The 26,847-nt window shown below is 38.4% G+C and overlaps 1 protein-coding gene across 3 annotated transcripts; it reads left to right on the forward strand.

Annotated features, from left to right (window-relative positions):
• The first annotated feature begins 238 nt into the window (after positions 1–238).
• On the forward strand, positions 239–26,463 carry LOC120536666 (killer cell lectin-like receptor subfamily B member 1B allele A). 3 transcript variants are annotated; one of them, XM_039765099.1, is made up of 8 exons: positions 239–287; positions 11,700–11,807; positions 15,668–15,763; positions 18,788–18,823; positions 19,395–19,430; positions 20,022–20,173; positions 24,168–24,277; positions 25,881–26,463. In XM_039765099.1, the coding sequence occupies exons 2-8, from the start codon at positions 11,732–11,734 to the stop codon at positions 25,996–25,998; spliced, it is 624 nt and encodes a 207-aa protein (XP_039621033.1). In that variant the 5' UTR covers positions 239–287; positions 11,700–11,731; the 3' UTR covers positions 25,999–26,463. The 3 variants fall into 3 exon arrangements, with proteins under 3 accessions (XP_039621033.1, XP_039621035.1, XP_039621036.1); XM_039765101.1 differs by lacking the exon at positions 19,395–19,430; XM_039765102.1 differs by lacking the exons at positions 239–287; positions 11,700–11,807 and adding an exon at positions 15,263–15,447.
• The last annotated feature ends 384 nt before the right edge of the window (positions 26,464–26,847 follow it).

The following is a 26,847-nucleotide window of genomic DNA, read 5'->3' on the forward strand; positions in this document are numbered from 1 at the left end:
GCACAGAAGATTTGGTACGTTGGCCTTTGGAGAAAGGGGCCTGGCTTCCATGGTGTTGAGATAGTTCCAGCTGGTGTTCCTGCTTCCTGAACTGAAGGCTAAGTGAATTAGTAACTCCGTTTATCCTGACCAAGGATGTGGGCCACCTATACTGAGGCATTTGGATGCAAGGAGAAGCGAGTCTTACATACTGGCTGTTGGTGTGCAGGGGTGTCATTGAGCTTCCATTGTACCGGGACAAATCGCCAGGCTACTGCAGTCTACTCCTGAATTGCACTGCACTGAAGGTATTGAGTTCATGTTATTCAGTAATTCCTTAAGTTAATAAACACAAAAGAAACAGCTGTGCTATTATATGAACTTTGCAATTATTCTATTTTTAGCTATTATATTATTTTCAAAAATCTTTTATACATATATTCATGGGTCTGAATTGCAATCTGATTATTAGGGGGTTAGCTACAAGGTAACGCTTGTGGTTGGTTAGCCAGTCGGCAAACATCCACCACATCCTCTCAGATCATAAATATGTGATACAGTATCTGCGAAATGATACAAAGAGAACACAACACGTGTTTCACCCTGAATTGGGGCTCATCAGGTGTATGCACTTTTACTTCCCCTCATGGGGATTGAACCTCAGATGTAATACTCCGATCTATACCCCGTCAACTAAGTGAACAAGGTTTTTTTCCCCAAAAAATGAAACATTACAAAGAAAGTTCTGTATTTTGTTTAAAAAAAAACAACCTTACAAAATAAAAGAATACTCAACAAAAAATTATGAATTTTATTATATTACCTACCACCTATGTAGTTTGTAATGATGGCCAAGAGAGAAAAATATAATGTCATGTTTTTTATGCAGAATGAATGTAACAAGGTGTCTGATACATTGTAAGTCTATGGATACCAACACTGAACAACTGCAAACAATAGCAAAAATGTCCATGAAGAAATGTCATTTTACTTGAGAGGTCAAGTCTTTCAGTCTGTTGTTCGTAACATCTTAAACTTATGAATTTTTACCAAAACATTGTTAAATAAACCACTACTAGAAAACACTCAATTGTCATTTTCATTCATTAGAGCCCAGTCCCAAACTAAAAAGCCAGGCACCACCCCAAAAATGATGCAAAGGCTTTTTAAGTCCATGTCTCGACAAAAAAGACTTTGATCAAAACACAATTCCTTTAATACTTGTAAATATTTAATGAAAGTCTCAGAAAATATACATGTGTGGAAAAGGCAGCAAAATGGAAAAAGGAAAGCAAAGGAATTGCCTCGAAGGCATAACCCAAAAGCAACCAAATCCATTAAAGAAACCAAATACAATACCTTCTGCCATGGCACAACTTTGTTTTTTGTTCATAAAATATTTTTGTGGTTTTTCAAATTTTTTTTGTCTGTTATTTTATTATTTCTGTTTTCTTTCTCTGTATTATTTGTTTAACATTATGTCATTTATTCATTATTTTATATGTTTATGTTGTAGTAATTACATTCACCCAGTCCTGTTTATGAAGAACCTAAGGGGGCAGAACCACCTGATTGTGCCACCTGAAGTATAAATTATGAAGCAGCTATGGCATTGCTCTGTTTTTAATTACTGTGTTTTGTTGAATTGTGTCGATTTCTGGATTCCCTTTAACCCCTGATTCTTTTTTAAAAGTACAGTTTTTGATTATTGATAATTGAATGTGTTTTCTTTTAGTTTTTGCCTTTTAGGTAACACCTAGCTTTTTGCTCCTTCTTTGTGCTTGTCATTTTTTATTTTGCAATCTTTTTTGAATGAATCATTAAATATTATATGAACTTTGTTTTTGTGGTTCAAAGATTTTACAGTTTTCCCTGTTTTTTTTGGGAATCTTTTTGATTTCAAATTCGTGGACCCATTTTTGAGCCTTAGTAGGCCGTAAGCCTGCATTCTAGAGTCTGGGGGTTAGGCTTCCTCATGGAGGGAGAAGGGGTTACTCTTTTTTTCTCTTAAAACACATTTTTCTAAGCAAAAGTATTCATGGGAATATGGAATTCTATTACTCTATAAAATTTCTATGCAGTTAATGTTTGCCGTTATGTTTGTAGAACATCACAATAATTTATTTCTCGGTTCTGTAACGTTATTTTGTTTTATATATGGGGGTTGCCACGTTATAATTCTTGATACTGGGACACTGCTCCCAGTTGTCAATGTTTTAGACATTGCTGCACCTTATGTCATCAGTGTGATGCCCTGAATACAAGGATTTGGATATATACTTTATATACTTATACTTTAATCTATCATATTATATTACTAGCAAAATACCAGCGAATCGCAGTGGAGAAGTAGTGTGTTTAAGAAGTAAAGAAAAAGAAAAGGAAACATTTTGAAAATAACGTAACATGATTGTCAATGTAATTATTTTGTAACTGTTATGAGTGTTGCTGTCATATATATATATATATACTAGCAAAATACCCGCGCTTCGCAGCGGAGAAGTAGTGTGTTAAAGAAGCAATGAAAAAGAAAAGGAAACATTTTGAAAATAACGTAACATGATTGTCAATGTAATTGTTTTGTCACTGTTGTGAGTGATGAGTGTTGTTGTCATATATATATATATATATTTACACACACATACATAAACATATATATATATATATACATATCTATACATATACACATATATATATACATATATATATATATATATCTACATATATACACATACATATACACACACATAAATACATACACACACAAATACATATATATATACATACATACACACACATATATAAACATATATATACATATACATACATATCTACATATATACACACACAGCTATTTCGTATCAGTGCAATACGCTGCTTGTTAAAACGGATAACTCACGCTCTTACGTGCAAGTCTGCGTGGATATTATGAACTATCGTATTTGTTCAAGTTCTATTTAAATTTTAAATAGAAGGAATTTTTATTTAGTCGACAGAAATATCTTTGGTAGTGTATTATCGTAGTATTTCCCTCCACTTGCCCTTTTACCTGTTTCCTCAAGGGTAAGGGTTCTCGTCAAGTTCGTTATCGGGTTGGTCTACTGTTGCACTTTAAGATGAACACACACACAGATAAACACACACACAGACCCTAACCACAACTGTGCTCCATGAATGACACACACACGCTGATTAACCCTTAGCACTTTAAACCACACAAGTGCTATAGGAATAACAGCCTGTCATTCAGCACTTCAAGAGACTTACTTATTTTCGGCACGAACAACAATACGATGTTTTAGTGATATCTCAGACCTAAATATTACTTTTGGTCTACAAGAATACATTTAAACATACAAAGACTCAGCACTCTTGACTATAAGCCATTCATCAGCCAAGAATACCTTCTTTATCGTATCTGTCCCTTCTGTTGAGTATAGCGCTCTTCACTCTCAGCCATATAAACCTTGCAGCACAGAAATAATGGCAAAAATCCGGCTGTCACCAGGTGCTCAAAGAAATCTAACTTATTACTTCAATCACTCTAGACATTAAGACAAAGCACTGAAAATTAAAAGCAGCATGGTATTTATTACAAGAAATAATAATAATACCACAAGAACAAAGAATACTAGAAAATAGGTAGTGATAGGAAAGTCTGAATATATAGTCTTTAGAAAAAGCTTACGAAAAAAGTTACAGATGACAAGGATGAATGTCCCAGGGAGGCGTTTGATTTAGCAGTCGGTGTTCATGATGCCTTTCTGACGACCAGGGCCGTCTTCGTCCGTTCCTCTTCTTCTCTCTTCTTCTCCCTTTGCTTCTCTTTCTTCTCCCTTTGCTTCTCTCCTCTTCTTTCCAAACCAAGGCATATTTATTATGAAATGTCAAGCCTTGGTTTCACAACACATGCACCTGATTGGCTGGCTGTCCAAATGATTGATGAATTAATTCACTGTCTGTTTTCCCACACAACAAAACCTTTGATGTACTTTGAGGTAGCACTCCCAGGCTATAAACTAAACTTTGTTGTTCCAGATGTCCATCCATAATAGCCTGAGGTACCACCTCAGCATCCTTTCCCGGGCTATAAAACCAAATTAGCACGAAGCTATGAACAAGTGTTATAAAAGTAAGGTGTAAGGGAAGAAAACCTTCTTTAATTTGTTAATTTCATCTGTTGTCTTGTCTTGAACAAAATATAATGGAAACCGAAATGTACAGATTTTATACACCATAACAGGTAGGAATGGTAAAAACAGACAGGAATATTATTCGTGAATAAATCAACTCAAACCTTAAACAACTTATAATATTTTGCTCTCCATAAAAATTTATCCTGTCTAAATTATACAAGTTAGAAATAAAGTAAACATTAAAAGAACAAACATTCACATTTCTTTACTCTTATGTAATTTTATATAAAAAATAAACTTAGATTTTAAATATCCCAAAAGATTTTGCTCTCCATAAAAATATATCCTGTCAAAATGATACAAATTCAAATATGAACATGCTGCATAACAAAACCTAGAAATATAAATGAAATGTGTTATTTTCAGCAATAACAAATCAAATCATTCAGTTGTCTTTGCTCATATGTCATTTTAGAGCTGGACGCCTGGCATCTTTTTTTGGCCACAGGTTCGTTTCTGTTTGGTGTGAGGTTCTGTGTTGTGGAGATTCTCAGGATGGATTGCAGGTGCTCATCAGTGAGGCGACTCCTGTGTGCTGTTTTGTTAGTCTTTATCACTGAGAAGAGCTTCTCACACAGATATGTGCTACCAAACATGCACAAGGTTCGAGCCGCATGTAGACGGACTTTTTTTGTTCTTCAAAGTCACCAAAGCGCCGTGCAAACTCAGTGCGCAATAACTCTAGTAAGCGGTAAGTGTTCGGCAAGGCAGCTGAAGCGCTGCATTATGGGATCTGTAGTTTATTGTGTTACCAGCGCTTCATATACCCGGGCTTTAATAACAATAATACAGTATATAAAATGATCTCGGGGCGGATATAATTACACGCCGGGCGGATGTGGCCCGCGCCCTTGAGTTTGACACATATGGACTGAATAGAACTTGAAAAGATATATTTTTCAAATGTGATCGCGCAATTCAGATAGAGTTGGCGCGCACTACAGCCTGCATGCCTCAATAAGTCATCCTTCCCTCGCTCTTACTTTTTTACCGTTCATCTAATGAATACACTGAGTATGGCTTTACCAAAACAATCATTGATGGCGAATAAAGTATCCATTATTCGAGTATGTAGATCGGGTTATATATATATACATATATATATATATATATATATACCCGCGTATACTGGAGAAGTAGTGTGTTAAAAAAGCTATGAAAAAGAAAAGGGAACATTTTAAAAATAACGTAACATGACTGTCAATATACAGTATTTGTTTTGTGAGTCTTACTGAGTGTTGCTGTCATCAAGGATTTGATTCTCATTATTTCTTTCAATCAGGTTCGTATTTGTAGGATGTGTTGTGTTCAAGTTACATTCCGTGTATGTCAATCATTGTAAAGATGACAGGTTTCATTCATCGATTAGTTTCTTACTGCATCAATAAACAGCTCGTCTTCTTCTTTATCTGAGACCTGACACACTGCATGCACGGTTTTTTTTTACACTGTCTTCCTTTAGCGGGACATTGACTTTTTCCAACGTGTGCTTTGTTTTGGATTTAAGAATATGCTTGTATGTATCAAACGCTTCATATTTTTTGCTGCCTTTTCAATTGTGTAATTCGGTTTTTGTTCAGCGCTCTTTGGAACTGTTGCTTTTATCTGTGCACTGCGTCAGTTCACGTGAGCCACTCGGTGTACATGCATCGAAGGTTCCCAGCTGTGCTTGTGCCATCTCGTGCTATGTCCATGGCTGTATTTAATGTTACCTTAGTCCTGGCACTTAAAACTTTCTCTCGCAGTTTCGCTGAGTTTGTACCAAACACCACCCTGACCATCTCATCTTCCTCTCCATAAGCACAGTCCTTCAGCCGTGAATATTTACCCGTGGCAGTTTGCTATTGGATTGCCGCGGACGGACGGCCTTATATGGGCAGGCACTAAATTACAAACGCCAGCGGCAGCCTGTCTATGAACTTAATTTAAAGTGTAGGTTTACATCGTGCGTTGTTTCCGAAGTAGCAGAACTCATGAATATGGTTGTATATGTCACTCGCTCGCTTCTTATTGTTTCGCTGCCTTCTCAATTATATAATGCATGTTTTCTTCAGCGCTTTTTTTTAGGTCTTCCTGGTTTTCTATGTACTGCGTGATTACGTGGGAGGCGTGATGATGTCACACGAAACTCCGCCCCCACGGCGTTGAAGCCCATCTCCATTACAGTAAATGGAAAAACTGCTTCCAGTTATGACCATTACGCGTAGAATTTCGATATAAAACCTGCCCAACTTTTGTAAGGAAGCTGTAAGGAATGAACCTGCCAAATTTCAGCCTTCCACCCACATGGGAAGTTGGAGAATTAGTGATGAGTCAGTGAGTGAGTGAGTGAGTGAGTGAGTGAGGGCTATATATATATACACACACATATCTACATATATACAGACACACATTTACATACACCTATATCTATCTATCTATATATGTATATCTATATCTATATCTATCTATCTATATCTGTATATCTATATCTATATACACATATCTCCTTTGGGGTGCGAGGAGCTGTTGCTGGGGGTGCCAGAATCCACTGAGGAAGAAAAATTTAAAACATTATTTGTACAAAATCTTAATTTATCTATCCATTCCTAAATAATTAAATGGGCAGGCTATTTCGTATCAGTGCAATATGCTGCTTGTTAAAACGGATGACTCGTAATCTTACGTGCACATAGTGCTGCATGGGTATTATGAACTATCGTATTTGTTCAAGTTCTATTTAAATTTTAAATATAAGTAATTTTTATTTGGTCGACAGAAATATGTTTAGTAGGAATGAAAGTTAAATTTAATCATCATTGCATAAATTTTTCTTCACCATAGAAATTTAAAGACTAAATCCAACTTCCATTCCTACCAAAGATATTTCTGGCGACTAAATAGAACCTACTGTAGTATATCCAAATTCGAGCTATTGAGCTGTCGCCTGCCTGCCTGCGTCACCCTCGCTTCGCTCTTACTTTTTTTCCGTTCATTTAATCTTGGCTAGTCGCGGAAATATTATAACATGGAAGGAGGATTACACCGAGTATGGCTTTACCAAAACAATTATTCGAATAAAGTATCTATGATTCCTAAAGCTTAAATTGGTGATCTGGTTTTCTGCGTTAACCTCATATTTTTTCATACTTCCTTCCAAACAGGGTTGCGAGAGTAAAATGAATCATTAAGCTGATATATATATATTGAATATATTGAAATAGTTTTACTATCAAATAATGCAAACAGTACGCGGCACGTGCTTCGCCCTAATTCTGGGCTCATCAGGCAGTACACACGCACTGCACCCACTCTCGCGAATCGAACCTAAGACGTCAGCGCTAAAGGTGAAGACTCTAATGTTGCGCTATGGTGTGTGGGTCGTTTATTTGACAGTATTGTAGATCGGGGTGTATATATATGGCATCAATGGCATCGTTTTGTAGGGTCTGTCCTTGAGACTTATTACTTGTCATCGCGCAGCTGAGCCTTACAGGAAATTGGAGGTATCTGAATTGAAATGGGAAATTAGAGGGTATAAAGGGGACGCGAGGAATACATTGAGTGTGGAGAAACTCTAGAGACAGCGTGTGTATTAACTTGTGGATTTTTCTGTGAGTATTTGGTGGGAGTGTGATGAAGTTGCTTCGGAAGACGCCGTTAGCTGCGGAGCTCAGCTCAGAGCGAAATGAGGTAAATGGGAGGGGATATGATGACGTGACTCCCCCAACCGCGTTAACTGTCAATCCCCCACAAACACAGTCTCTCAGAATTTGCATAAGCACACCCCTTCACCTGCAATTTTAACTTAGTTACAAAGTGATCAAAACTCTCGTTTATATCCTGCGTCCTCTCATTAAACTTGTATCCCGCATTACCTGTGGGCATGTGAAACGCCAGCGGCAGCCTGTCTATGAACTTAATTTAAAGTTTAGGTTTACACCTTGCTTTCTTTCCGAGGTAGCAGCACTCATGAATATGGTAGTATATGTCACTCGCTCGCTTCTTATTGTTTCGCTGCCTTCTCAATTATATAATGCATGTTTTCTTCAGCGAGTTTTGGAGCTCTTCCTGGTTTTCTATGTAGTGCGTTGACAGTCAGTTCACGTGATTACGTGGGAGGTGTGATGATGTCACACGAAACTCCGCCCCCCACGGAACTGGCTGAACTCCATTACAGTAAATGGAGAAAAATACCTTCCAGTTATGACCATTACGCGTAGAATTTCGAAATGAAACCTGCCCAACTTTTGTAAGGAAGCTGTAAGGAATGAGCCTGCCAAATTTCAGCCTTCTACCTACACGGAAGTTGGAGAATTAGTGATGAGTCAGTCAGTCAGTCAGTCAGTGAGTGAGTCAGTGAGGGCTTTGCCTTTTATTAGTATAGATATATATATATATATATATATATAGCAAAATACCCGTGCTTCGCAGCGAAGTCGTGTGTTAAAGAAGTTATGAAAAAGAAAAGGAAACATTTTGAAAATAACGTAACATGATTGTCAATGTAATTATTTTGTAACTGTTATGAGTGTTGCTGTCATATATATATATATATATATATATATATATATATATATATATATATATATATTTATATATATATAGTGGTACCTCGGTATACGTCTGCTTTGGAATAAGTCCAACTTCGTATACGTCCCGTTTGGACACAAAAAATTTTGCTTGGTAGACGACCTTTGTTTGGAATACGACTCGCGTGCTAACCTTGTTTACCTCTCTCTCGAGACAAAGCCACGACTGCCCACGAGCGTTAGTGCGCCAGTTGCTAGCATTCAGTGAACAACCCGCGCTATAACTCTCTGTGAACTTTCACGTGTGTGATACAGCGGGTCCACAGCTCCTGTTAAAGTCCAGCTTTAAAATAAATAATCACCGCGCTCGCAGCTTGGTGAGGGGGTGTGGTGGTTATGTGGCTGAAGGTTGTCAGGGCGATTAGCGATGTGGGCGTTTCTCACCAAAGTGCACTTGTGAGGGACCGTCCGCATTCATGATTGTTCCTGGGGCTGCTTATCTTGATAAACAGAAGTGCGAGTCAGCTAGAAAGGGAATAAAAAGAAAAAAAGGACGAGAGAGAGCGAGCGAGAGCGCACATGGATGAACTGGCTGAAGCAGGCAGAGCGAAGGTCAGCTGCAAGTAAGTTCTTGTTTTTTTTAAAGAATGCTTCCTGCTCTTTTTTCTATTGTTTTTAACCTCCACGTTTCACTTCTGATTTTATGGATTATTTATTGGAACTTTGGAGACTGCACTTTAATTTGAACACCTTGTTTTGTTAATTGTTTTAATAAAAGCACTTTGCACTTTTTCACCAAACCCCTTGCTTTGTTGTTACTGATGAAGTTAGCAGCGAGGCACATTACCAACGGTGTCAGTTTGCATACAGCAAACCTGCATCGTCACAGCGTGATTTTGTGTTTTTTTCATGTAAATTTGAATTGATTGTTGAAAAGTATGAAGGTGGCATTTGTATCCGGGACATGGCTGTTGCATATCGTTTGCCGAGAACGACGGTATCTACGATTGTGAAAAACAAAGATGTTATTAAAGAGTAAAGTGAGGTGAAATTTTCATTTATTTCATCTAATAGCTTTTGTATTTTATGTATTTTAGTATTAAGCAGTGTTTAAGTTATTTTATACAACCCCATCAATGTATAATATGCCAATAGCAATAGGATTTTTTTTTTTTCATGGGAATGGATTAATCATTTTCCCATTATTTCTTATGGGAAAAATTAGTTTGGTATACGTCCTGTTTGGTATAAGTCAAAGGGTCTGGAACGGATTAAGGACATATACCAAGGTTCCACTGTATATATATATATATATATAGCAAAATACCCGTGCTTCGCAGCGAAGTCGTGTGTTAAAGAAGTTATGAAAAAGAAAAGGAAACATTTTAAAAGTAATGTAACATGATTGTCAAAGTAATTGTTTTGTGTATTTGGCGGCAGCGTCACGGTTGATTTCGGTAGCTGCATCAGAAAATGTACCACGACGTCTCCTTTTTACTGTTTTCTCACAGCTTGGATTGCTGCTGTCATAATCGGTTTGAGTCTACATATATATATATATATATATATATATATATATATATATATATACATATATACTGTATATACACACATACATATCTTCATATATATATAGATGCCTATATACATATCTATATATACACATATATATACTGTATATATATATATATATATATATATATATATATATATATATATATATATATACACACACACACCTATATCTACATCATATATACACACACATACATACACACACACACATTATATATATATGTGTGTGTATGTATGTGTGTGTATATATGATGTAGATAGGTGCGTGTGTGTGTGTGTATATATATATATATATATATATATATATATATATATATATATACATACATACATACATACACACAGGTATATATATATGTATGTGTCTATATGTGTGTGTATAGCTTTGGTCACTGAGTGCAAGGGAAAAATAATAAAATGTAGTCTATAAGTTATTAAACAGTAAAACATTAACGTTTTAAGAAGTAAAGCTACATTGAGCACCAGTGGAGTGGCTTGGGGTAAACTACATTTTAAAGACGGTGTCTATAGCTCACGGGGAGGAGGAAAAAAATGAAAAGTGCTCACTTTAACTTAAGGCAGAAGCGCAGTCAGCGTCTCAAAGGCCGGCACAGCTACGCGCCGCATCAACTGCCCGACTTTTGTAGTATTTTTGCAGTGCAGGAAACGCCACTTTTTGCAGACACGTTCACGTGAGCAAAACTCTCCGCGCTCTTTAGAGGTCTTGCTTTCTCTGCACACTGCGCTCATAGTCAGTTCACGTGAGCCGCTCGGAGTACATGCATTGAAGCTTCTGAGCTGTGCCTGTGGTATCTTGTGCGATCTTGCGATGTCCATGGTGTTATTTAATGTTAGCTAAGACCCAGCACTTAAAAGTTTCTCGCTACAGCAAGTTTAATTCCGTTACAAAGTGATCCAAAGTCTCATTTATACCTCGTGTCTTCTCATTAAACTTGTATCTCACGAATAAAGTATTTGGCGTTTTTCTTCAGCGCTCTTTGGGAACTCTTCCTTCTTTTCTACGTACTGCGGTCACAGTCAGTTCACGTGATTACGTGGGAGGCGTGATGATGTCACACACAGCTCCACCCCCCACGGCCATCGGGCTAACGTCCACTACAGTATATGGAGAAAAATAGGTTCCAGTTATGACCATTACGGGTAGAATTTCGAAATGAAACCTACCCAACTTTTGTAAGAAAGCTGTAAGGAATGAGCCTGCCAAATTTCAGCCTTCTACCCACACAGGAAGATGGAGAATTAGTGATGAGTCAGTGAGTGAGTGAGTGAGGGCTTTGCCTTTTATTAGTATAGATAAATCCACTGGTCAGTCAGAAGCATTGCAGCTCTGATGTCGGTTGTCTTCTACACACCCAGACACATTTCCTGGACTTCAAGGGGCCTGGTTCTTGTCTTTCTTCCTCATTTGCTCTTTCAGACGTCCTGAGTGCTCACAACTGACGATCCTTCATGGAGCAAAATGTGGTGTACGCTGAAATAAATCATCCAGGTGGACAAAAGACTACGAACAGACAGCAGCGTTCAGGTGAGGGCTCATATTAGTCTTCTTTTTTGTTAATTACTTAGCATAATTATTGAGTAGAGAATTAGAAATAGTCAACTATGAAAAAGGAAGGGGGGATGGAAAATATGTGAGACAAGAATGGCTGTGACAAGCGGGAACTTAATGTTCATAAAATTAAAGTTCCATGCTTACTATTTTAATTTCCATTTTATTGTTTTGTATTGATTTCATACTGAATAATGCAACATAATCTTTTACACTTTAAAGGTTAATTTCAATTAACAATTTGTAAAGGACTACGTAGTGTTAATTTTATCATTACTGTTTATTATTTCTTAAGAGTAAGATAATGATAGTTATGGTGCTGTAAATTGTGACTGAAATATTTAAACACACAGTAAGCGTTCAACACAAGATAAGAAACTGTGACTGTATACAAAAATTAAAATAAGAAAATATTATTTTATATATGTTTAATAATTTTTTTACTAGTAGCCCAAAACCTCAAAAAAATAAAATGGTTACTGAGAAGAAAGACATAAATGTCTTAAAAAGGAGGAATGTGCCAGGTGATGAAGTACAAGAGAAATGAATTCTGTTTTTCAAGGTAGAAGTGCTATGTAGAATATTAAGTTTTAAACAGAAATGTCTTCATAGGATTTTTTTTTGTCCAGCCTTATGTATTACTGACTCGCTGCATTTAAAATTTCCACCCCAAGACAGTTTTTCCAGTGATGTCCATTCCAATAAGTTTATTAAAGTGACTCTTTTTCACTGTTTTCCTATCCTTCCATTATTTGAACACATCAATCCAGTGCAGGATTACAGGGGTCTTAAAGCCAAAATTGCCACCAGCCCACCCTGAAATGGGCCTTTTACTCCATCACAGTGCCCACTTACTCCCAGACCGCCGGTCTACCTGAAGATCTGAATGGTTGGACCCGTTTGTGTGACTGAAATTCACAGGAAGCTCAAATGAAAATCTATTTGTGGCTGCAGTCTGAATTTCTGCTTAGCTCTGTTTAACTTGTAAAAAGGAGAAGTGGTTGCTGTTTTAGTCAACTTCAGAGACACATCTGTTAGAAACATTAAAAGTTACAGTACAGTACAGTACAGTGCTAAAGTACAGTAGCAGCTGTAATGACCGTCATGCAGGTTTTCATTCAGGCTGCTCAGATCTCCTTCTCCTTTCAAGACTCTTTAGCTGAGGCTCGCTGTCCTCCTGTGGTCCACCAGCACTGCGCTCCACACCTTCTTCATGTCCCCTGTCTTGTACTTCAAGGGTAGTGCACCACTTCACCACGTTAATATGGAAAGATAAATAAAGAATATTCATGAAACATCGACGTCAAGTACAAATACAGATTCATTTTTAAAATATATTTAATGATAATTTTTCCCACTGATTATTATATTAACTTCAATATTTCATTACAATGCATTAACACCTCAGTAAAGGATGCTTATTTAGACTTAGTACTCCATTTAATATTATTTTAATTTAGCAATTCTGCTTTATTCAACATCCATCCATCCATTTTGCAAACCACTAGCACTTAATACTCAGTTCAAGGTTGCAGTTTCTGAAAATTTAGTAGCGGAGAAAATTCTGCCAGCACAGCATAGCGATATTTAGAAACTAAGTTTGTCAAAATATTAGAAGTGAAATCTTTCAAACCAGGTGCATTTTAATTTTAATGTCAGAAAACTTCTCCGGTTTCTACTGTTTTAACTTGATCAAATTGATAAAGCCCTCTTGTATCTTATACGAGGTGTATTTCATATTCTCAAAACTGATATGTCTTTCTAAAATTAATAAACTCACTTGCTGAGAGGGGGCTAGGGAACTGTGAAAATGCAGAGCAGAAAAGAAAGTGACCATTCAAAAAGTGAGTCTTTTCCTTAAATAAAATAATGCAATGTTAAAAAAAACCTCTTCATATAATTACATTTTTAAATTACTGTGATGGACTGGAAGCCCGTCCTGGGTCATTTCCTGACTTTTACTGACATTGCAAAGATAGATAGATATATAGATAGAATTTAGTATAGTGGCGGCACGGTGGCGGAGTGGTAGCGCTGCTGCCTCGCAGTTAGGAGACCCGGGTTCGCTTCCCGGGTCCTCCCTGCGTGGAGTTTGCATGTTCTCCCCGTGTCTGCGTGGGTTTCCTCCCACAGTCCAAAGACATGCAGGTTAGGTGGATTGGCGATTCTAAATTGGCCCTGGTGTGATGGGTGTTTGTGTGTGTCCTGCGGTGGGTTGGCACCCTGCCCAGGATTGGTTCCTGCCTTGTGCCCTGTGTTGGCTGGGATTGGCTCCGGCAGACCCCCGTGACCCTGTGTTCGGATTCAGCAGGTTAGACGATGGATGGAATTTAGTATAGTAGGCAGGATGTGAGTGAGTGACTGACTGGACTGGACTGGACTATCTGTAATGTAAACCAAGGGGAAATATGGCTTATATTGAAGCTCAAGAAACACAGAGTCGTTATCATTGTTTCTCAAACACACACAAGATTGACAAAAAAGCAGAACCATATTTGACTTGACTAACGATAAGATGGCAGTCCCGATGAGGCACTATTAAGGCACACTGCCGTAGATATGAAGGAGCCCACTTCTGCTGCATTGTTTGTGCAGTCACACTCAGTGCTAGTGTGTCATGGAGTGGAAATGCAGCATTGTGAATAATTAAACCGAATCTGCCTTCATATGGAGCTGCAGGGTTTTTGTTCCAATTACTTAATTATAACCCAATTCTTACCAGTAATGACATTTGCTATTGTTAGTATTTTCATTCTGCCACAGATTTTCCTTTTACAAGAATATCATCCCAGTGATTTGTAGTCGAGAACAGATTAGTAATTCTAACATTTTTCTCTTAGTTTTCTTTTGAAATATTTTATTAGAGCAGACACTTCATGGGGAGCAAACACACAGGAATAGCTGGAACAAGTAGTTTGGGGTTCTTTTCTCATTCCTTTATCATTCGCATCCTATTGTTAATTGGCAGCTGGTTAAGGAAGCAAAGAGAAATTTAACAGAGAATGGCTGTTTAAGACTAAAAGAACCAGTTAAGGGTTAGGATTTGTATTGTTGTGTAAGTTTGCCTTAATATAGCTGCTCTAAGGCGCCCGACGTATACAGGCGTAGCTTAGCTCTTCTCCTGATTCGATTTATTTTTTGTCATCAAAGCCGCCCTTTTGTATACGCAGATCATGCACAGAGCGTGAGGCCTGTGATTAGAGAACCAATATTAGCCCATAGGTGGTTCACAGATCTCTGAGATTCAGGAGCTCCACTGGACAGCCAATTGGATTGCTCGCTTTTGTCAGATGGTTTACTGGACTTGCGTCAGATAACTCCTCCCACAACCCTAACCTTAACTACAGTGTAACTGGGCGTATCACATAAAATCACTGAAGTATAAAGTGCAACAACAACCTCTTCAAAGGAGTGAAGCTCTGGAGGTCCGCAGCTTGACTCTGTTGGGGTTATTGCTGTTTCATGAATTGTCAGATTAGCATTGCTGAAAGTCACCTGTTGTGATGAATTTCTATTAATGAGCAGAGAGATACAGTAACTTCAAGTCAACACCAGTTAGGAGCAGAGAAGAGAAATAAACGAAAGCATGAAGGAGCAACTCGTGCTGCACTTGCAGGTTTGTTTCAGAAATCTAAATCTTCCAGTATGTTAGCGTTACGTCAATCGGCACCACAGTAGTGCTAGAGGGTTACTGGAGTAACAATGGAGTAGCATTGTGTGTAAAATTGCATTGTTAGGCCTTTCTCCACTTAATTCATAACACAAATCTTCTTCTGCTGGTCCCCTGAATGTCTGCAGTTGTCTCTGCTTGTAATGTGATTTCTGTTTTCAAACAGCTAAGGAAGGAAAAAGGAGATACTGGATAACTTGTGGTGTGGCTGCTTGCTTCCTAGTGGCATCTGGAATAACAATCACAATTCTGGCCATGAAAGGTACGTGTAGTTATAACTTTTAAAAAATCATTTCTTCCTGTAATACGTTGTGGCTCAGACCAAGAATAAGTAAAAAAAAAAAAATAATGTAATTATTTTTCAAGTCAAAGTTATTTCTTCATAATCATATTATTTTAGATAGATAGATAGATAGATAGATAGATAGATAGATAGATAGATAGATAGATAGATAGATAGATAGATAGATAGATAGATACTTTATTAATCCCAAGGGGAAATTCACATAATCCAGCAGCAGTATATTAATACAAAAAAAAAACAATATTAAAGAGTAACAAAAATGCATGTAAATAACAGACAATAACTTTGAATAATGTTAGTGTTTACCCCTAACCCGGGTGGAATTGAAGAGTCGCATAGTGTGGGGTCTCCTCAGTTTGTCAGTGAGCAGGACGGTGACAGCAGTCTGTCACTGAAGCTGCTCCTCTGTCTGGAGATGATCCTGTTCAGTGGATGCAGTGGATTCTTCATGATTGACAGAAGTTTGCTTAGCGCCCGTCGCTCTGCCACAGATGTCAAACTGTCCAGCTTCATTCCTACAATAGAGCCTGCCTTCCTCACCAGTTTGTCCAGGTGTGAGGTGTCCCTCTTCTTTATGCTGCCTCCCCAGCACACCACCGCGTAGAAGAGGGCGCTCGCCACAAGTGTCTGATAGAACATCTGCAGCATCTTATTGCAGATGTTGAAGGACACCAACCTTCTAAGGAAGTATAGTCGGCTCTGACCTTTCTTACACAGAAAATCAGTATTAGCAGTCCGGTCCGATTTATCATCCAGCTGCACTCCCAGATATTTATAGGTCTGTACCCTCTGCACAGTCACCTCTGATGATCACAGGGTCCATGAGAGGCCTGGGCCTCCTAAAATCCACCACCAGTTCCTTGGTCTTGCTGGTGTTCAGGTGTAGGTGGTTTGAGTCGCACCATTTAACAAAGTCTTTGATTAGCTTCCTATACTCCTCCTCCTGCCCACTCCTGATGCAGCTCACAATAGCAGTGTCATCAGCTATTATTTTGTCACATAATATAGTGTTCTAAAGTGAAGCATTTTTTTTACATAAATTTTTTAAATTCCTTCTTCTTGCTGCTTACAATGGAGCTCTCTCTGCATCTGCACATAATAGAAAAGCCTCCAAGCTAATTAAATTCGTCCAAAAATGTTATTGATCTGCATTTGGAGATTATACCCGTATTGCATTTGCATTTTTTGTTTTAAGAAGAAGGAAAAAAAAAAAGCAAACCCTTGTTGTGAGATTCGGCCATTTTAAAAAGAGACTGGCTTTGAGCCTCTTATCATTGGCAATGTCCTTGTTTGCCTTACTTGGCGGTACCCTTGCTCTGTCTGCTCTTTAGACAGTTTGCTAATAACAACTGGGGTGGCGGGGTGGAGAATCACACTTCCTTTAAATTTTTTCACTATAGGGAGGACTCTCGCTACTCCGGGCCAGGTTGATAAGCATGCATGTGCTTCAGTGAGGAGATATTGAGCTTGCATAGCAGGCAAAGAAGTGGCAAAAACTGATCAGACATTACAGGCGTACATCCAGTGCTTGAACAGGAGAAAGCCGTTGTCGCGCCATTGACGTATCTGTGTGTACTGCCCCAACAGAAGGTCCTGCATACATCAGCCTCCCTAACCTGCTTATCCAGGGCAACATCACGGCCCAGCTGGAGCCAATGCCAGCAAGCACCGGGCACAAGGCAGAAACAATCTCAGGAAAGGGCAGCAGTCCATCACAGGGCCAACATACACATGCACAAGGGTCAATTTAGCAACATTAATTTATGTTAAGTTTAATCAGGGTGAGGTTTAGTAAGTTCACTCCAGATGTTTTAACATTGGCAGAATCGGATGTCATTTGTGACTCACAGTGTCAGTTTCTGCATTTATTTACAGATTGATTTGCCTCAGGGTCCATGAATTAACTCACTCAAAAACATTGTGCTCAGTTCTTTTATTACTACATATATTAAAAAGAAAAAAAGAAAAAACTAGTTTGTGGCGCTTCAATCTGCTCTGTCACATACTCGGCCTTTTTTGGATTGTGCGTGTACAAGATACGAAATGGCAAAAGTGGCCTGTCTCTTTTAAAAAATCTAAGGATTTATTAAAAATACAATGCTGTGTGTAACCAGTTCAGTTCAGATCTATTGTTATATGTAGAAAGTACAATGAAACTCAAATGTACTCTTTGTGTTTCACGTTGTGGCCTACGAGAAATAAGCACACAGATTGTAACGGGGGGCATTTCGCTGTTGAGTTGTCGTAACTTCATGGCTGCTGATAGCACACAAATGAGCAAGTAAAGTATCCTTACCATAAGAAAACAGGATCAATAATCTGCAGTAAAATTATTATTCCTAGTTTCTTTCCATTATTACAAGAATGCACAATAAACACGGAAGGCGTGCTTTATTAAATTGAAAACTTCACTTCCAAGTGAGTTTTAAGTTTTGTTTTTGTATTTTTTTAATTTGGTATGGATACAGGCTTCCATAGAGCTCCATTGTATAATGCTAGAACAGACAGAGTATTTTTCAAAATTTGTAAAAAAAAAAAATACTTCATGTTAGAAGACAATTATATATGGCAAATTAATATATGCAATGATTGTGAAGAAATAACTTTGACTTGAAAATACCAAACATCAGGCAGACGACTCCAGTTTGTCAGAAAGACCTTTCCAGTGTTTCGTCCGCTCATGGAATGCAGACTGGAGTGGAAAACAGTGGACGCCTATCTGGTGAAACAGACTCTGCAAAAGTAATGGCGGTTATTAAAGAGAAAAGCCTCATGAGTCCCGAACATCCTGGCAGAAGTAACTACTCACCTAAAGTTACAATTGATGATACATGTAGACATTTATATGTCTTTGTCAAATTAGTGCTTACCAAGTACTTGTTCATGATGCAGTGTAGAAGTGTGTTTGCATATTTAATGTAATTATGAACGGCTCGTCAACAACCCCAACTTTACAAACATTCTCTCATTTTTATTTAACAGTTTCTGAAGGAGATCACACACAGCAAACTGAATCAAGTAAGCACATGTTTTTATACATTTTTAAAATACTTTGTTCTTGCAGCTTACAATGGAGCTCTTTACATTCATACGTGATAGAAAAAGCCTCCAAACTTACCAAATTCATCCATTTTTCAAGCCAAAAATGTTATCAAATATTGATCTGCATTTGGAGATTACACACGTATTGCCTTTCCATGTTGTTTTAAGAAAGAAAAAAAAAACAAAAAGTAAACCTTTGTAAGATTCGGCCATTTTAAAAAGAGACTGGCTGTGAGTCTCACGTCTTCGGCAATTTCCTTGTTCACCTTTCTGGTAAAACAAACTCTGCAAGTATAATGGTGGTTGTTAAAGAGAAAAAGCCTCATGTGTCCCGAACATCCTGGAAGAAGTAACTACTCACCTAAAGTTACAATTGAAAACGCACCCTTCGGGATTCATATAGAAATTCATATTTCTTCTTTCATTAGTGCTTACCAAGTACTTGTTCATGATACAGTGCAGAAGTGTGTTTGCAAATTTAATGTAATTATGAACGGCTCTTCAACAACCCCAACATTACAAACATTCTCTCATTTTTATTTTACAGTTTCTGAAGGAGATCACACACAGCAAACTGAATCAAGTAAGCCCTTCATATTTCTCTGTCAGAAAAGAATGGCCGCAGTCATTGTCTCGAGCTGGCCTTCATGCATACATTCTGCATGTAAACAATTAATAATTTATCTTGGATTGAATCCTGTTTTATGTATTGCCACTGAGAAGTAACTTGTCATTTAAGATCTGATGAGTCTTTTAAAGGATTTAGAAGGCCGAGGCCCAGGATTTGAAGGAAGTCTTTTATCTAATCAATCCTGTCACTGGCAAGAAATTTGCTCAGACGCCACCTCGCTCAGTTGAGTGTCCTCACATGGAGTTGCTGGATGTAAACTTGGACCACTGGATTCAGAGTGCAGAGTCTTATCTGTCTTAACCAGTTGACGTAAAGGAGAACTGGTCACAAAAGGGGTGCTGCCCAAGCAAATTTCTCAACAATGACAAGTCATGTGCAGTAATAAAATCAAATTGACTGCACACACCGGCAGGGTGAATTTAGCATGGCCTTCGATGTGAGAGCGCCATCCTTTTGTTAGGAGGTCTAATACGCTTCTTGGTGGGACAGGCTGATCTACCACTGCTCTTGACACACAGCATTCTCCTCTCTCTTCATTTGCAGATAAATCCTATAAATGCTGTCCTGATCTGTGGATTAAATGCAGAATGAACTGCTACTACTTCTCTATGAATAAAACAACATGGGAGAGAAGCAGCTCAAAGTGTGAGTCTAATGGAAGTCAGCTGGCTGTGGCAGAGGATGAGGAGGAGTTGGTAAGTCATGGTGGCTGACGTGAAAGTGTGCTGCATTTTTCAGGAATTTGCCCTTACTAATGTCAAAGGGTAAGTTTAGAATATTTTCCCCTAAATCCAAAGAGGACTGTTTCATTTATGTGAGGTAGAATGCCCAGAGGGGACTGGGCAGTCTAATGGTCTGGAATCCCTACAGATTTTATTTTTTCTCCAGCCGTCTGGAGTTTTTTGTTTTTGTTTTTTCTGTCCACCCTGGCCATCAGACCTTACTCTTATTCTATGTTAATTAATGTTGACTTATTTTATTTTCTTACTGTGTCTTTTATTTTTCTATTGTTTGTTATGTAAAGCACTTTGAGCTACTTTTTGTATGAAAATGTGCTATATAAATAAATGTTGTTGTTTTTCCTATTTCCAGTACTTGGGAGAAAAAATCAAGTTAGCATGCTTTATGTGTGATCTTCATTTGTCAAATGTTGGCCATTGGTTTTAGATCTTACTGTTAGACTAGCAAAATACCCGCGCTTCGCAGCGGAGAAGTAGTGTGTTCAAGAAGCAATGAAAAAGAAAAGGAAACATTTTGAAAATAACGTAACATGATTGTCAATGTAATTGTTTTGTCACTGTTGTGAGTGAGGAGTGTTGCTGTCATATATATATATATAATATATAAACATATATATACATATACATACATATCAACATATATACACACACAGCTATTTCGTATCAGTGCAATACGCTGCTTGTTAAAACGGATAACTCCCGCTCTTACGTGCAAGTCTGCGTGGATATTATGAACTATCGTATTTGTTCAAGTTCTATTTAAATTTTAAATAGAAGGAATTTTTATTTAGTCGACAGAAATATCTTTGGTAGGAATGGTAAAACAGACAGGAATATTATTCGTGAATAAATCAACTCAAACCTTAAATAACTTAAAAGAACAAACATTCAAATTTCTTTACTCTTATGTAAATTTATATAAAAAATAAACTTAGATTTTAAATATCCCAAAAGATTTTGCTCTCCATAAAAATATATCCTTTCAAAATTATACAAATTCAAATATGAACATGCTGCATAACAAAACCTGGAAATATAAATAAAATGTGTTCCTTTCAGCAATAACAAATCAAATCATTCAGTTGTCTTTGCTCATATGTCATTTTAGAGCTGGACGCCTGGCATCTATTTTTGGCAACAGGTTCGTTTCTGTTTGGTGTGAGGTTCTGTGTTGTGGAGATTCTCAGGATGGATTGCAGGTGCTCATCAGTGAGGCGACTCCTGTGTGCTGTTTTGTTAGTCTTTATCACTGAGAAGAGCTTCTCACACAGATATGTGCTACCAAACATGCACAAGGTTCGAGCCGCATGTAGACGGACTTTTTTTGTTCTTCAAAGTCACCAAAGCGCCGTGCAAACTCAGTGCGCTCAGTTTATCAGCAAAGTGCGTATTTGGGAACACCGTAGTGACGACTTGGTTTAACATTACTTGGCAACAGGGAAAGTTGCACTGGTGCATTTGTGTCTCCCATAAAAGCAACTTCACTTGAAATCACTTTGTGATTGTGCACGGGTAAAACGTCCGCTGAAGTGTCAGATTCTTATTTAATTCTTCTGCTTTCTGTATCTTCTGCATTGCATTCAGGTCTTTCAGCCTCACTGATGAGCACCTGCAATCCATCCTGAGAATCTCCACAACACAGAACTCCCTGATGTTTTGTCTCATAGTGCCGTCTTAGATTAAATTCTGTAATTACAGCCACATTAGCTCCACAAATGAGACACACGGGTTCAGTAAACATATACTCAGCCTCCCATCGGTTTTTAAAGGCTCTATTTTCAGAATCAACTTTTCTCTTCAGCATCGTGTGAGCTAGCTTCGCAATAACTTGCAGCATCATAAGCTAGACTTGATTAACGCGTAAGTGTTCGGCAAGGCAGCTGAAGCGCTGCATTATGGGATCTGTAGTTTATTGTGTTACCAGCTTCATATACCGGGCCATTAATAACAATAATACAGTATATAAAATGATCTCGGGCTGGATATAATTACACGCCGGGCGGATGTGGCCCGCCCTTGAGTTTGACACATATGGACTAAATAGAACTTGAAAAGATATATTTTTCAAATGTGATCGCGCAATTCAGATAGAGTTGGCGCACTACAGCCTGCATGCCTCAATAAGTCATCCTCCTCGCTCTTACTTTTTACCGTTCATCTAATGAATACACTGAGTATGGCTTTACCAAAACAATCATTGATGGTAATAAAGTATCCATTATTCGAGTATGTAGATCGGGATATATATATACATATATATATACCCGCGTATCGCAGCGAGAAGTAGTGTGTTAAAAAGCTAGAAAAGAAAAGGGAACATTTTAAAAATAACGTAACATGACTGTCAATATACAGTATTTGTTTTGTGAGTGTTACTGAGTGTTGCTGTCATCAAGGATTTGATTATCATTATTTCTTTCAATCAGGTTCGTATTTGTAGGATGTGTTGTGTTCAAGTTACATTCCGTGTTTGTCAATCGTTGTAAAGATGACAGGTTTCATTCATCGATTCGTTTCTTACTGCATCAATAAACAGCTCGTCTTCTTCTTTATCTGAGACCTGACACACTGCATGCACGGGTTTTTTACACTGTCTTCCTTTAGCGGGACATTGACTTTTTCCACGTGTGCTTTGTTTCCGCAGTAGCTGGATTTATGAATATGCTTGTATGTATCAGGCGCTTCATATTTTTGCTGCCTTTTCAATTGTGTAATTCGGTTTTGTTCAGCTTTTGGAACTGTTGCTTTTATCTGTGCACTCGTCAGTTCACGTGAGCCGCTCGGTGTACATGCATCGAAGTTTCCCAGCTGTGCTGGTGCCATCTCGTGCTATGTCCATGGCTGTATTTAATGTTACCTTAGTCCTGGCACTTAAAACTTTCTCTCGCAGTTTCGCTGAGTTTGTGCCAAACACCACCCTGACCATCTCATCTTCCTCTGCATAAGCACAGTCCTTCACCCGTGAATATTTAGTGGGAGTTTGCTATTGGATTGCCGCTGACGGACGGCCTTATATGGGCAGGCACTAAATTACAAACGCCAGCGCAGCCTGTCTATGAACTTAATTTAAAGTGTAGGTTTACATCGTGCTTTGTTTCCAGTAGCAGGACTCATGAATATGGTTGTATATGTCACTCGCTCGCTTCTTATTGTTTCGCTGCCTTCTCAATTATATAATGCATGTTTTCTTCAGCGCTTTTTTGAGGTCTTCCTGGTTTTCTATGTACTGCGTGATTACGTGGGAGGCGTGATGATGTCATACGAAACTCCGCCCCCACGGCGTTGAAGCTCATCTCCATTACAGTAAATGGAGAAAAACAGCTTCCAGTTATGACCATTACGCGTAGAATTTCGAAATGAAACCTGCCCAACTTTTGTAAGGAAGCTGTAAGGAATGAACCTGCCAAATTTCAGCCTTCTACCCACACGGGAAGTTGGAGAATTAGTGATGAGTCAGTGAGTGAGTGAGTGAGTGAGTGAGTGAGGGCTTTGCCTTTTATTAGTATAGATCACTAATATTTGCTCCTTATTATGGCTTGGTGTCTGCTTTATTGTCTTCTGTTTCCATACCCTGCGTGTTCCCAGACAATAGGCTTACTTGCTGCTTTTATTTTTCCTTCTCGGTCTTTCTTTATTTTTTTCTTCTCTTTCTTTGTATCGTGCTCATAACAAAACATCAAGTTTGCTTTAGTCTTCAAATGACCTCATAACCTCAAACTGTGAAGGTCACAACACACTTACTCTGCTGTGTGCTCTGCTCATCACACCTTCACACCCGAACCAAAACTTTGTCCTGAGTCACAGGACCCTCCTCAGAATGCCTGCAAGTTGAGAGGCTGGGTAGGTGAAGCACTTCTCTCTTGTTCTCTCTCCTGTTGTCCATGTTCTCCAGATCACAGGCCACATCTCGCTACTGACAACCTCCTTTCTTTTTCTTTTCTCCTTGCAGGATTTTCTCATTGACTATTGCAGATCTTATTTGACTTTCTGGATTGGACTCAAGAGAAACCCTGAAGAGGCCTGGACTTGGATTAATGAGCAGCTTTTCAATCTCACCTGGTAGGCGACTTTCTAACAAATCCACCAAACCCCTGAACAGAGACACTACACACTTAGCTGGATCTAAAACTGAGGCTGCTGTTCTGTGCTGGATGCAGGAACCATTTATAATTAGTCAGGTTTTTCCCATCTAATGCTGTAAATAATATAACAAGAAGACAAAATGAAAAAAGTTATAAAGCACAATAACAAAAGGAAAAAAGTGCATTGATTCTCTGTTATATACATAAATAACACTCCCTCACCAAATTACACTCACAAATTTACATAAATATATATATAGCGGGTTGGATAATGGATGGATATGTTACAGTTCTATACAACATTATCTTCCAGTGTATTACCTACAATGCTTAAATTCACGTGCCTTTAACACACACACACCTTGCCATGCTGTACCAATAAGAGTATTCTGAACATCCGTTCACCACCGTCACCAGCTCTCAACGGCCAGGCCTGCCGCACATCCTTCCCGTTGTATTCTCACTTGGACTTTTCACATCCCATCCCATAACTTCCTCGACGTTATCCCCCTCAGGCTTTTGCTGCCTCACCCCAATTGCTCTCCTGCTCACCCAACTTAAGGTCTGTTGAAAACACTCAGGCTCACTTAAAAGAATCTTCTTCTCTTTCTTTCTTATTTTGCTGGTCAAGGATTTTATTACATCACCCTGATCTCCGCAATCTCACTTCTTTTATCTCAGATTGCTTGCCTACACCTTAGATCCTACTCTTTCACCACTTGATCCCTTCACTAACTGACCTCTCACTGCACTTAAAATCATTTCCATCCTCGATACTCCTACCGACCCACCTGCAGTCTGCTACTTAACAATCACCCTAACCCTTCCACTAATGATGATTCACTTTAAATGAGACTGGAAGGTGCATTGTGCTTTGAGTGAGATGAGCAGGTCTTACACACCAATACAAACTACGATATCTATGTGGCAGTAGCACAACCTCTCTCATCCTCAGTGCTGGAGGCCTTCATTCGGCATTACTAAGTTGTTCTGCAGGTTAGATTGGTGACTCTAAACTGGTCTTGTAAAAATGAGTGCTTGTGTGTCAATGTGCTCTACAAAGATCTAGTATCTTCTATTGATAGTGTTATGTTGTGGATATCATAACTTGCTGAAAGAGAATGATCTTGCTACAGGACCAGTGTTTAATAATGCGACAGATAATGCGGATGCAAGGAGGCCTTATTTATTGTGTTCTTCATAGAAAAAGGACTACCAGTTAACCAACACACACACACCTTTATAGAGCAGCCTAACAGAACAAAAGTCAAACACAGAACATTTCAAACTGTTCAGACTGTGAATGGATGACATTTTAAAGTCAATTGATCATTTCTAACTTTGAACCAACTCTCAGTTCACGACTCCCATCAAGGCAGAATGTCTTTTTAACTCACATGTAGGTGTAATGTTTGCCTGTTTTATTCTGGGGACACTTGATGGTTATTTCTAAGGACTGAGACAACAGATGATGTCATTCCCAGTTTGCCATTCTGTATGTCTTGGGCCAGTTTGGTATTGTGGTGCCTGTAGCCTTACTTGAGGTCACGCTGACTTTCTTTTTTTGTGTTTCTACCCAGGAAGACCCAAGTTAAAGAAAATGACGGAGACTGTGCCTACGTGGGCAAGCAGTCTGTTCAAAGTAAGAGCTGCAGCACAGACCTTCATTGGGTTTGTAAGAAGCCATTAGAACACTGAGAGTGAATCTTTACTCACCTTTGCCTTTTAACAAGTTCCAGAATTAGTGGGAGTATGGAAGTCATCTACAGTTTTTTTTTTAACTTTGTAAAATTTTTTGTAAAGGAGTCTGACTTGTATTAACAATCAAGATGAAACATCAGGCACTTCAAACTTAATAAGCTCTAACAAGTTAGGTTACCAGCAGTACAGCAAAAGAACAGCCGAGAAATCAAAGAATTACAAGGAGGCAGCTGGCATGACACACATTAATACCCATCTGTGGCTATCAGTGATGAAAGAGAAAAGATTTCTGGCCTTCGTTTGTACATAAATAAGAAGAGTTAGCTGAACTGACTGGACATTACTGGGCTGTGCTGGGAGGTGACCACCTTCTTTTTAATGGTCTACTTTTCTTTGCTTTTCTTCCACTGAGCCCTTTAAGGGTCTTGTTTTTAACTTTTCACCCTGCATACATTTTTGCATTTGAATAATAATAATGTTAGTAATAAAATTTGGATTATTGTGTGACTCATGCTCATTGTTGTTTATTGTACTGACCCGTCTGCTTAGTCAAGCACAAGTCATTTCAATACTGCTAATAATAATAATAATAATAATTAATAATTACATTTATATAGCACTTTTGTCACTACTCAAAGTGCTTAGACAGAGGGGACCCACTTCAAGCACCACTAATGTTTAACACCCACTAGGATGATGTGAGAGTAACCATTTTAGCGCCAGTATGCTCACCAGCAAATTAGCTATCAGGTGGTGAAGTAGTGAGAGAGAGAGCCAATTAGTGACAGAGGATAATTAGCGGACCAGAATGATCAGGCCACGATGGACAATTTAGCCAGGTCATTG

Source organism: Polypterus senegalus, chromosome 10 (genome assembly GCF_016835505.1).
Source record: "Polypterus senegalus isolate Bchr_013 chromosome 10, ASM1683550v1, whole genome shotgun sequence".
In the NCBI taxonomy this organism is placed as follows: Eukaryota; Metazoa; Chordata; class Cladistia; order Polypteriformes; family Polypteridae; genus Polypterus; species Polypterus senegalus.

Excerpts from the sequence above, each read along its gene's own strand:
- LOC120536666 (XM_039765099.1), top strand. The coding sequence starts at position 11,732 with ATGGAGCAAAATGTGGTGTACGCTGAAATAAATCATCCAGGTGGACAA. Across the intron at positions 18,824-19,394 it reads CACACAGCAAACTGAATCAA|TTTCTGAAGGAGATCACACA; the intron begins GTAAGCACATGT and ends TTTATTTTACAG. Across the intron at positions 19,431-20,021 it reads CACACAGCAAACTGAATCAA|ATAAATCCTATAAATGCTGT; the intron begins GTAAGCCCTTCA and ends CTTCATTTGCAG.